This window comes from Phyllobates terribilis, unplaced genomic scaffold (assembly GCF_046119375.1).
Source record: "Phyllobates terribilis strain yellow unplaced genomic scaffold, ASM4611937v1 Scaffold_4__5_contigs__length_816908805, whole genome shotgun sequence".
Lineage (NCBI taxonomy): Eukaryota > Metazoa > Chordata > Amphibia > Anura > Dendrobatidae > Phyllobates > Phyllobates terribilis.
The window spans coordinates 190,962,797-190,973,655 of record NW_027362764.1 but is presented as its reverse complement, the minus strand read 5'-3'; the positions used below and the strand labels follow the sequence as shown (position 1 = coordinate 190,973,655).

General features: G+C 36.7%; 2 protein-coding genes across 3 annotated transcripts; one reads left to right on the top strand and one right to left on the bottom strand.

The window, feature by feature from the left end:
- Nucleotides 1-2,242: 2,242 nt before the first annotated feature.
- On the bottom strand, nucleotides 2,243-5,910 carry LOC141265209 (uncharacterized). Its single transcript, XM_073678010.1, has 2 exons — nucleotides 5,786-5,910; nucleotides 2,243-5,681 (listed from the first exon to the last, which is right to left on the bottom strand). The coding sequence occupies exon 2, from the start codon at nucleotides 5,331-5,333 to the stop codon at nucleotides 3,912-3,914; it is 1,422 nt and encodes a 473-aa protein (XP_073534111.1). The 5' UTR covers nucleotides 5,334-5,681; nucleotides 5,786-5,910; the 3' UTR covers nucleotides 2,243-3,911.
- Nucleotides 5,911-5,938: 28 nt separating this feature from the next.
- Nucleotides 5,939-10,429, top strand: LOC141265208 (uncharacterized). Of its 2 annotated transcripts, none has more exons than XR_012320064.1 (4): nucleotides 5,939-6,109; nucleotides 6,585-6,642; nucleotides 6,745-6,885; nucleotides 9,470-10,429. XR_012320064.1 is itself a non-coding variant. In XM_073678009.1 (4 exons), the coding sequence occupies exon 4, from the start codon at nucleotides 7,338-7,340 to the stop codon at nucleotides 8,757-8,759; it is 1,422 nt and encodes a 473-aa protein (XP_073534110.1). In that variant the 5' UTR covers nucleotides 5,954-6,109; nucleotides 6,585-6,642; nucleotides 6,745-6,885; nucleotides 6,990-7,337; the 3' UTR covers nucleotides 8,760-9,246. The 2 variants fall into 2 exon arrangements, 1 of the variants encoding a protein (XP_073534110.1); XM_073678009.1 differs by lacking the exon at nucleotides 9,470-10,429 and adding an exon at nucleotides 6,990-9,246 and having other exon boundaries at nucleotides 5,954-6,109.
- Nucleotides 10,430-10,859: the final 430 nt, after the last annotated feature.

Below are 10,859 nucleotides of genomic sequence, written 5' to 3'. Positions count from 1 at the left end.
ATGCTGCTATCTGATTATTTACTCTTATTTGATAGTGTATGAGTTTATATGAATTTTATTGTTCCAGCAGCTCTGTGTTTATATGAATTATATGGCCAAGTTACAACTACCCGCCAAGTATATAAAGTGTGTGTTTTATACGGATGTAAAAAGCAAAGACACAGTAAAAGTATTAAAAGATTTTATTGTTTTAAAGATAAATACATCTCCAAGACATTTCAAAGACAAAAACCACACTTTCACAAATGGTGAGATTCATGAATCAGGCATGTTACGCATATTGAACCAATTTCTGAACACGTTGAAATTGGGCATATTATGTATATGGCCAAGTTACAATTCTCATTTTATATGAGTTTATAGCCTCAACATTTTATTCTCATTTTATATGAGTTTTATAGCCCAAGACTTTATTCTTATTTGATAGGCTGATACTTATTGCTGGGCATATTATGTATATGGCCAAGTTACAATTGTCATTTTATATGAGTTTATAGCCTCAACATTTTATTCTCATTTTATATGAGTTTTATAGCCCAAGACTTTATTCTTATTTGATAGGCTGATATTTTATATGAGTTTTATAGCCCAAGACCTTATTCTTATTTGATAGGCTGATACTTATTGCTTGGGCATATTATGTATATGGCCAAGTTACAATTCTCATTTTATATGAGTTTATAGCCTCAACATTTTATTCTCATTTTATATGAGTTTTATAGCCCAAGACTTTATTCTTATTTGATAGGCTGATACTTATTGCTTGGGCATATTATGTATATGGCCAAGTTACAATTGTCATTTTATATGAGTTTATAGCCTCAACATTTTATTCTCATTTTATATGAGTTTTATAGCCCAAGACTTTATTCTTATTTGATAGGCTGATACTTATTGCTTGGGCATATTATGTATATGGCCAAGTTACAATTATCATTTTATATGAGTTTTATATCCCCATACTGTTTATTTGATAGTGTGGATCTTATTGCTTGGCCATATTATCTATATGGCCAAGTTACAACTACCCCCAAGTATATAAAGTGTGTGTTTTATACGGATGTAAAAAGCAAAGACACAGTAAAAGTATTAAAAGATTTTATTTTATTTTTTTTAAAGATAAATACAGCTCCAAGACATTTCAAAGACAAAATAGCTGATTATTTACTCTTATTTGATAGTGTATGAGTTTATCTGAGTTTATAGCCTCAACATTTTATTCTCATTTTATATGAGTTTTATAGCCCAAGACTTTATTCTTATTTGATAGGCTGATACTTATTGCTTGGGCATATTATGTATATGGCCAAGTTACAATTATCATTTTATATGAGTTTTATATCCCCATACTGTTTATTTGATAGTGTGGATCTTATTGCTTGGCCATATTATCTATATGGCCAAGTTACAACTACCCCCAAGTATATAAAGTGTGTGTTTTATACGGATGTAAAAAGTAAAGACACAGTAAAAGTATTAAAAGACTTTATTTTTTTAAAGATAAATACATCTCCAAGACATTTCAAAGACAAAAACCACACTTTCACAAATGGTGAGATTCATGAATCAGGCATGTTACGCATATTGAACCAATTTCTGAACACGTTGAAGGATGGTGATGCAATTAGCTGTGGCCACACAGGGAAGTGTAACATTTATAGTTCTTCACAGACCAGATACCGACAGATCGTGAAGCAATTAGCTGTTAGTTGTGGTCAATTAGTTGTGGCCACACAGGGAAGTGTAACATTTATAGTTCTTCACAGACCAGATGCCGAAAGATGGTGAAGCAATTAGTTGTGGTCACAAAATCGCACACATCTCTGCTTATAAAGACAGCTTTTATTATTATACTTTGAATGTGCAGATAAGAGTGATGTTACAAGACCTGAGACTATTGCATCATTTTCACGCTTATTATCACCAAAACACTTTAAGACCTTATTGAAGGACAAACCACGGGCTAGATTAAGTTTATAGCCTCAACATTTTATTCTCATTTTATATGAGTTTTATAGCCCAAGACTTTATTCTTATTTGATAGGCTGATACTTATTTCTTGGGCATATTATGTATATGGCCAAGTTACAATTATCATTTTATATGAGTTTTATATCCCCATACTGTTTATTTGATAGTGTGGATCTTATTGCTTGGGCATATTTTCTATATGGCCAAGTTACAACTACCCCCAAGTATATAAAGTGTGTGTCTTATACGGATGTAAAAAGCAAAGACACAGTAAAAGTATTAAAAGATTTTATTGTTTTAAAAAATAAATACATCTCAAAGACATTTCAATAATATAAAAATCCTTACAGAATATTATAAAAAGTATCACAAGTACAATTAATATACAATTCTTACAAAATAATATAAAAAGTGTTACATTCACATGTACCAAAATGCATGTAATAATAATAATATACATTATTACATTTCTTGCAGATTAATATAGAGTGTTACAATTCAGTCAGATCATTTATCCAATACAGCACTTACATCGTGAGCCACATGGATTGTAGTAATGGTAGAGACCTTTTTTTTTAGGCAGCAAAATTCCTTGTGTGATACCTAATGATGGAGAGTGTAAAGATTGAATTGTGCGGGTTGGTGTGGATACCGTCCGGGGTGTAGATACATCGCTACCTTCACTGATGGAAATTGTTAATCCATCTAAAAGCTGTCTAGTAGTGGGATTGGCCACAACTGTAGATGGAATATTTAGCTCTGCCATTGCCTGCATAAATGAATCCCAACCCCGAGGCAGATTCCTGCTGGCCAGGGCATGGCTCTGTGTTGTACTACGTACCAAATCCAGCAAGTTAGATCCTGGTATTACAGTTCCTTTGAAAATAAATTCGCTTTTATCATTCCAGGATGTAACATTTTTATTTTGCAGCAGCCTGTTTAGTAAAAATTCAGCATTCTTTTTATATCGTTCGTTTACATGGCTTACAATTTCACTGACCTCTTGATTTTTATCAGGGCCTGAATTTGGCAATTGTTGCTGATCAGATTCAGGAGGGCTAACGAGATTTAAAGTTGTTACTTCTTTTGAACTGTGCCTCGCATGTACCAAGTATCGTTGTAGCACGGAACTATACATTTTAATTTTCACATCATCGGGTATGTCACGACGTTGTAAAACTGCGCTAATTTCATCATCAAGACAACGAATAACACCAGACCCTCCACAAATCTGATGTGGGGAAAAGAGAGAGAGATTTCATCATATAGTTTTTGCCAGCATGAATAAAACCAAACAATATTATTGGGTTTGTGAGAAAAATGAGTTTCAATATTATGTAACAGCTGTTTTACAAAATAGCTCTTTCCAGAATTAGACGGGCCGGCTAGAATGCAGGAGAATGGGTGTTGTAGCCGCGGATCCATCACAATACTCAACTAATAGCCAAATGGCAGGGTGGTGAAGTCGTCTAATAGGCACCGCTTTGTGTAAACGCACTTTTGTGTTTTGCGCAGTGGCCTTGTTTCAATGTCCCAGTACTTTTTATTTCTCACAATGCCCGGCTGTTCTACGACAATTCGCTTCTGTGTTTCTGTGTCAGAATTATGCGGGTAGTCCAGAACTAAATCTTTCAGACTGCTAAAATTAATAGATTGAGTGTTACCGACATTTAGTGTTATACCCTTAACTTTTAAGACAGTTTTACCAGTGTTGAGTTTGTATCCGTAAGTTTTGGGACCCGCAGATACAAACTCTGTGATGTGAGTGTCATCGGGTATCTCACTGGTCAGGTCACCCAGGTAATCGCCTAAAGTCGGCTGCCACTCACCTTCCCTCTGCACAAAAATAACCGAATCTGTGTCGTGATAAAGACACCTCTCCTGCAACCGGCCCAGCAGAGAATAGAGCTCTAGCCGGGCATACGCGGTTGTAAAACACGCTATAAAAATGTTTGTGTTTTTGTTGACCGTGTGGTGTCCTTTTGCATATTTCCAGTTAATGGTTGCAGTTTCATCATCAATGAAATGTAACATTGAAATGTCATAGTAAGGTAGAAACACATGCTGAAAAAAGCATCGGGGTTGCTAACAATGCTGGTACATGGTAAATTAGATCTCTGTGCAAACTTTCCCCATAAAGAATTTAAGAAAAGTTTGGAGATCTGTCTCTTTGCAGGATTCACGCCTATATTTTCAGGCCGTAATTGTACACCTTCTTTTTCAAGAAAGGAGTCAATGTACTGTTTTTTCTTGACAACGTCACTGCACCAGCTGGGATAACCCGAAGCCTCCTGCTTATCCCGAAGATGTAATTTAATGTAGGGGGCAAACAGATCATCAGTGCTGTTAGGAAAATGCCATATTTCGTAGATGTGTGCGATCCTATACCCTTTTTCTATGGCCAGCTCAAGCTCTATAGTGCACCATGTACCTGTCGGGGAATGCTCTTCATCACTATGTGCACAAACATCCGTTTGTGAATTTACAACGCATGTGTAGCAAAGGGGGAACATTAACTTTTTGTTGAGTTTTACAGGGAGAACTGGAAAGAATAAATCTCTCGGAGGGTAGACCTTGACTTTAGCAATGCCAAAGTATTTTTTAATGAAACCAAAATCATCATAGATGATATCTGGGTGGCCTACAGGGTATGTTTTAGTTTTGTTTACAAAGGGATAAAGACTGGTGAAATCATAGTAATGTAATGTCTCCCCATCTCTCAGACTGTGATAGAGTTTAATGGCGTTAGTTCGCCCGCCATAAAGAGCATCGCGTGGGTCTAAAGGTGTTGGGAATTCCATTTGGAGAAGAAATGTTTGAAGGTTAGAATCTTTTTCAACCATTTCACCCCAGTCGTGCTCCCACATCACTCTTACGCTGTATCCGCAGCACTGCAAGTAACGCTTTTTAGCTAAAAAGGCGTAATATAACTGGCCATAAGATGTATTTGTGACTTTATTTGTGTCATTTTCATTGTAACATACAGGACACCCATGATAAAAACAACCCTGAAATTCAAATGCTACATGCTGTTTGTTAACATAGGCGTAACCATCTAAAAAATATCTCCCGACTTGTTTTTCGCCGCCCCTCAAAGCATGCTGAATGGTAATGTTCTCTGTATGTGCTACATACATGACCCACTGTATAGCGGGTGACGAGTAGCGCTTTTTTGTCTTGTGATAATTATCACCGGGTAAAATGGCGATGGTTTTTTTTTTTGGTAGAAATTTAAATCTGTACATTGCCATACATACAAAGGCCAGGGTGATGAGTTGAAAAGGATCAACACATCGGGACACTACAATTTTTTTCTTTTGCAGCTTACAGTATGTTTTAACATTTTTTCTTGTCATTTCCATAATACGCTCTCTGTAAAGTTCACACGAGCGTCTCAAAATCTCAACATCTTGCTGACAATAAGATTTTAGCTCAGCCTTAAAGTCAAAAGTTGAATTTTTCCCGGCCTTTTAGCTGCTTTAGAATCGTGGTTGGTTCTAGCAACAGACCCCGCATGAAGCAATTTGCCGCCTGTATAAAAATTTTGTATTTAGTTTCATGTGTAAATACATATGAACAACTGTTGTTTTTCAAAGAGACGTGACCTTTTCTTTTCCTATTCATCAGGTGGTGTGGTGTTCTCGACTTTTTAGGTGGATTAGAAGTCAGCGTGTTTTCCGGCGTATACGTCGCCTGCAGCACCCCTGCATCTGTATACATATTAGAATTTACATTCATGTATAAATACACAGGATGAAACATTGTGTAAATAGATAGGTGTGTGCATATATGTATTTATATAGTTGGAGCATACCACTGATCGGCTGTTGTAAATTAGTTTCGCTTGTCTCTCCTGCAGTGCTGGTACAGGCCATAGTTTCTGCAGCTGCGATACCAGTAACATCAATATTCATATCTGCTAGAATATCGTCAAGCTCGCGTACAATCAAGAATCATTGTGAAGAGGCGTAACTGGGCTGTGTTTGTGGGTGTTTGTGGGAGTTAACAGAAGGTGTGTTTTTCTGGTAGCCTCCTTTATATTCATGTATTCTTCCAGCCTGATAGCATGACACACAGCTCTGAGACAGAAAGTGTTGATCCATAGCAACATTCCTCACAGCTCAGATCGGGTCTAAAAGTAAGTATAATCAGCCCATTACGCATTATCTAGTTATTTTGTCTTACCACTATACCCAGTTGTTTAATTATGTTTAAGCGTGCATAGTTAAAGGTATTATTTGTTTTAATAATTTAGTCATATATTCAATATGCTACAACTGAAATAACATAATAGTTACTAGATGTTAATGATCACTAAATAGAGCATTCACTGCACAGTGTTTAATCATGTATAAAGAGTTTACCCTGTATTAGTTTGGTAGTTTTGCTTGCTTAATATAGTGGTATTTATGCGGCTGCTTTTAATTTACATGATGTGTAACATAATCTACTTCTTTTAAAGTTATATTAATTATATAAAATGCAGAAAATTTGCTAGTTTCAGTATTATACCGTACTTGAATGCAGGCAGTCGTCATTCAAATCACTATTGTATTACTATAGATTTAGTACAGGTAGCACAGAAAATTCACACATACTTAATTTTATTTTAGATGGAAGGACAAAATTTTGTGGATCCATACGTTGACATGCTTACAGATACAGAATTAGGTATGCATTACATCGAATATAGCTAGAATTGTTATTATCTTATTTCAATTATATGTAGATGTTTTATATATTATTTTTATATTTCATTCTTTCTTGTTAAAGCGGCGTATATGGATTGCGAGCTTGACGATATTCTAGCAGATATGAATATTGATGTTACTGGTGTCGCAGCTGCAGAAACTATGGCCTGTACCAGCACTGCAGGAGAGACAAGCGAAACTAATTTACAACAGCCGATCAGTGGTATGCTCCAACTATATAAATACATATATGCACACACCTATCTATTTACACAATGTTTCATCCTGTGTATTTATACATGAATGTAAATTCTAATATGTATACAGATGCAGGGGTGCTGCAGGCGACGTATACGCCGGAAAACACGCTGACTTCTAATCCACCTAAAAAGTCGAGAACACCACACCACCTGATGAATAGGAAAAGAAAAGGTCACGTCTCTTTGAAAAACAACAGTTGTTCATATGTATTTACACATGAAACTAAATACAAAATTTTTATACAGGCGGCAAATTGCTTCATGCGGGGTCTGTTGCTAGAACCAACCACGATTCTAAAGCAGCTAAAAGGCCGGGAAAAATTCAACTTTTGACTTTAAGGCTGAGCTAAAATCTTATTGTCAGCAAGATGTTGAGATTTTGAGACGCTCGTGTGAACTTTACAGAGAGCGTATTATGGAAATGACGAGAAAAAATGTTAAAACATACTGTAAGCTGCAAAAGAAAAAAATTGTAGTGTCCCGATGTGTTGATCCTTTTCAACTCATCACCCTGGCCTTTGTATGTATGGCAATGTACAGATTTAAATTTCTACCAAAAAAAAAAACCATCGCCATTTTACCCGGTGATAATTATCACAAGACAAAAAAGCGCTACTCGTCACCCGCTATACAGTGGGTCATGTATGTAGCACATACAGAGAACATTACCATTCAGCATGCTTTGAGGGGCGGCGAAAAACAAGTCGGGAGATATTTTTTAGATGGTTACGCCTATGTTAACAAACAGCATGTAGCATTTGAATTTCAGGGTTGTTTTTATCATGGGTGTCCTGTATGTTACAATGAAAATGACACAAATAAAGTCACAAATACATCTTATGGCCAGTTATATTACGCCTTTTTAGCTAAAAAGCGTTACTTGCAGTGCTGCGGATACAGCGTAAGAGTGATGTGGGAGCACGACTGGGGTGAAATGGTTGAAAAAGATTCTAACCTTCAAACATTTCTTCTCCAAATGGAATTCCCAACACCTTTAGACCCACGCGATGCTCTTTATGGCGGGCGAACTAACGCCATTAAACTCTATCACAGTCTGAGAGATGGGGAGACATTACATTACTATGATTTCACCAGTCTTTATCCCTTTGTAAACAAAACTAAAACATACCCTGTAGGCCACCCAGATATCATCTATGATGATTTTGGTTTCATTAAAAAATACTTTGGCATTGCTAAAGTCAAGGTCTACCCTCCGAGAGATTTATTCTTTCCAGTTCTCCCTGTAAAACTCAACAAAAAGTTAATGTTCCCCCTTTGCTACACATGCGTTGTAAATTCACAAACGGATGTTTGTGCACATAGTGATGAAGAGCATTCCCCGACAGGTACATGGTGCACTATAGAGCTTGAGCTGGCCATAGAAAAAGGGTATAGGATCGCACACATCTACGAAATATGGCATTTTCCTAACAGCACTGATGATCTGTTTGCCCCCTACATTAAATTACATCTTCGGGATAAGCAGGAGGCTTCGGGTTATCCCAGCTGGTGCAGTGACGTTGTCAAGAAAAAACAGTACATTGACTCCTTTCTTGAAAAAGAAGGTGTACAATTACGGCCTGAAAATATAGGCGTGAATCCTGCAAAGAGACAGATCTCCAAACTTTTCTTAAATTCTTTATGGGGAAAGTTTGCACAGAGATCTAATTTACCATGTACCAGCATTGTTAGCAACCCCGATGCTTTTTTCAGCATGTGTTTCTACCTTACTATGACATTTCAATGTTACATTTCATTGATGATGAAACTGCAACCATTAACTGGAAATATGCAAAAGGACACCACACGGTCAACAAAAACACAAACATTTTTATAGCGTGTTTTACAACCGCGTATGCCCGGCTAGAGCTCTATTCTCTGCTGGGCCGGTTGCAGGAGAGGTGTCTTTATCACGACACAGATTCGGTTATTTTTGTGCAGAGGGAAGGTGAGTGGCAGCCGACTTTAGGCGATTACCTGGGTGACCTGACCAGTGAGATACCCGATGACACTCACATCACAGAGTTTGTATCTGCGGGTCCCAAAACTTACGGATACAAACTCAACACTGGTAAAACTGTCTTAAAAGTTAAGGGTATAACACTAAATGTCGGTAACACTCAATCTATTAATTTTAGCAGTCTGAAAGATTTAGTTCTGGACTACCCGCATAATTCTGACACAGAAACACAGAAGCGAATTGTCGTAGAACAGCCGGGCATTGTGAGAAATAAAAAGTACTGGGACATTGAAACAAGGCCACTGCGCAAAACACAAAAGTGCGTTTACACAAAGCGGTGCCTATTAGACGACTTCACCACCCTGCCATTTTGGCTATTAGTTGAGTATTGTGATGGATCCGCGGCTACAACACCCATTCTCCTGCATTCTAGCCGGCCCGTCTAATTCTGGAAAGAGCTATTTTGTAAAACAGCTGTTACATAATATTGAAACTCATTTTTCTCACAAACCCAATAATATTGTTTGGTTTTATTCATGCTGGCAAAAACTATATGATGAAATCTCTCTCTCTTTTCCCCACATCAGATTTGTGGAGGGTCTGGTGTTATTCGTTGTCTTGATGATGAAATTAGCGCAGTTTTACAACGTCGTGACATACCCGATGATGTGAAAATTAAAATGTATAGTTCCGTGCTACAACGATACTTGGTACATGCGAGGCACAGTTCAAAAGAAGTAACAACTTTAAATCTCGTTAGCCCTCCTGAATCTGATCAGCAACAATTGCCAAATTCAGGCCCTGATAAAAATCAAGAGGTCAGTGAAATTGTAAGCCATGTAAACGAACGATATAAAAAGAATGCTGAATTTTTACTAAACAGGCTGCTGCAAAATAAAAATGTTACATCCTGGAATGATAAAAGCGAATTTATTTTCAAAGGAACTGTAATACCAGGATCTAACTTGCTGGATTTGGTACGTAGTACAACACAGAGCCATGCCCTGGCCAGCAGGAATCTGCCTCGGGGTTGGGATTCATTTATGCAGGCAATGGCAGAGCTAAATATTCCATCTACAGTTGTGGCCAATCCCACTACTAGACAGCTTTTAGATGGATTAACAATTTCCATCAGTGAAGGTAGCGATGTATCTACACCCCGGACGGTATCCACACCAACCCGCACAATTCAATCTTTACACTCTCCATCATTAGGTATCACACAAGGAATTTTGCTGCCTAAAAAAAAAGGTCTCTACCATTACTACAATCCATGTGGCTCACGATGTAAGTGCTGTATTGGATAAATGATCTGACTGAATTGTAACACTCTATATTAATCTGCAAGAAATGTAATAATGTATATTATTATTATTACATGCATTTTGGTACATGTGAATGTAACACTTTTTATATTATTTTGTAAGAATTGTATATTAATTGTACTTGTGATACTTTTTATAATATTCTGTAAGGATTTTTATATTATTGAAATGTCTTTGAGATGTATTTATTTTTTAAAACAATAAAATCTTTTAATACTTTTACTGTGTCTTTGCTTTTTACATCCGTATAAGACACACACTTTATATACTTGGGGGTAGTTGTAACTTGGCCATATAGAAAATATGCCCAAGCAATAAGATCCACACTATCAAATAAACAGTATGGGGATATAAAACTCATATAAAATGATAATTGTAACTTGGCCATATACATAATATGCCCAAGAAATAAGTATCAGCCTATCAAATAAGAATAAAGTCTTGGGCTATAAAACTCATATAAAATGAGAATAAAATGTTGAGGCTATAAACTTAATCTAGCCCGTGGTTTGTCCTTCAATAAGGTCTTAAAGTGTTTTGGTGATAATAAGCGTGAAAATGATGCAATAGTCTCAGGTCTTGTAACATCACTCTTATCTGCACATTCAAAGTATAATAATAAAAGCTGTCTTTATAAGCAGAGATGTGTGCG

Bases quoted from the DNA above. Each gene is read 5' to 3' on its own strand.
- LOC141265209 (XM_073678010.1), bottom strand. From the start codon at position 5,333: ATGGAAATGACAAGAAAAAATGTTAAAACATACTGTAAGCTGCAAAAG.
- LOC141265208 (XM_073678009.1), top strand. From the start codon at position 7,338: ATGGAAATGACGAGAAAAAATGTTAAAACATACTGTAAGCTGCAAAAG.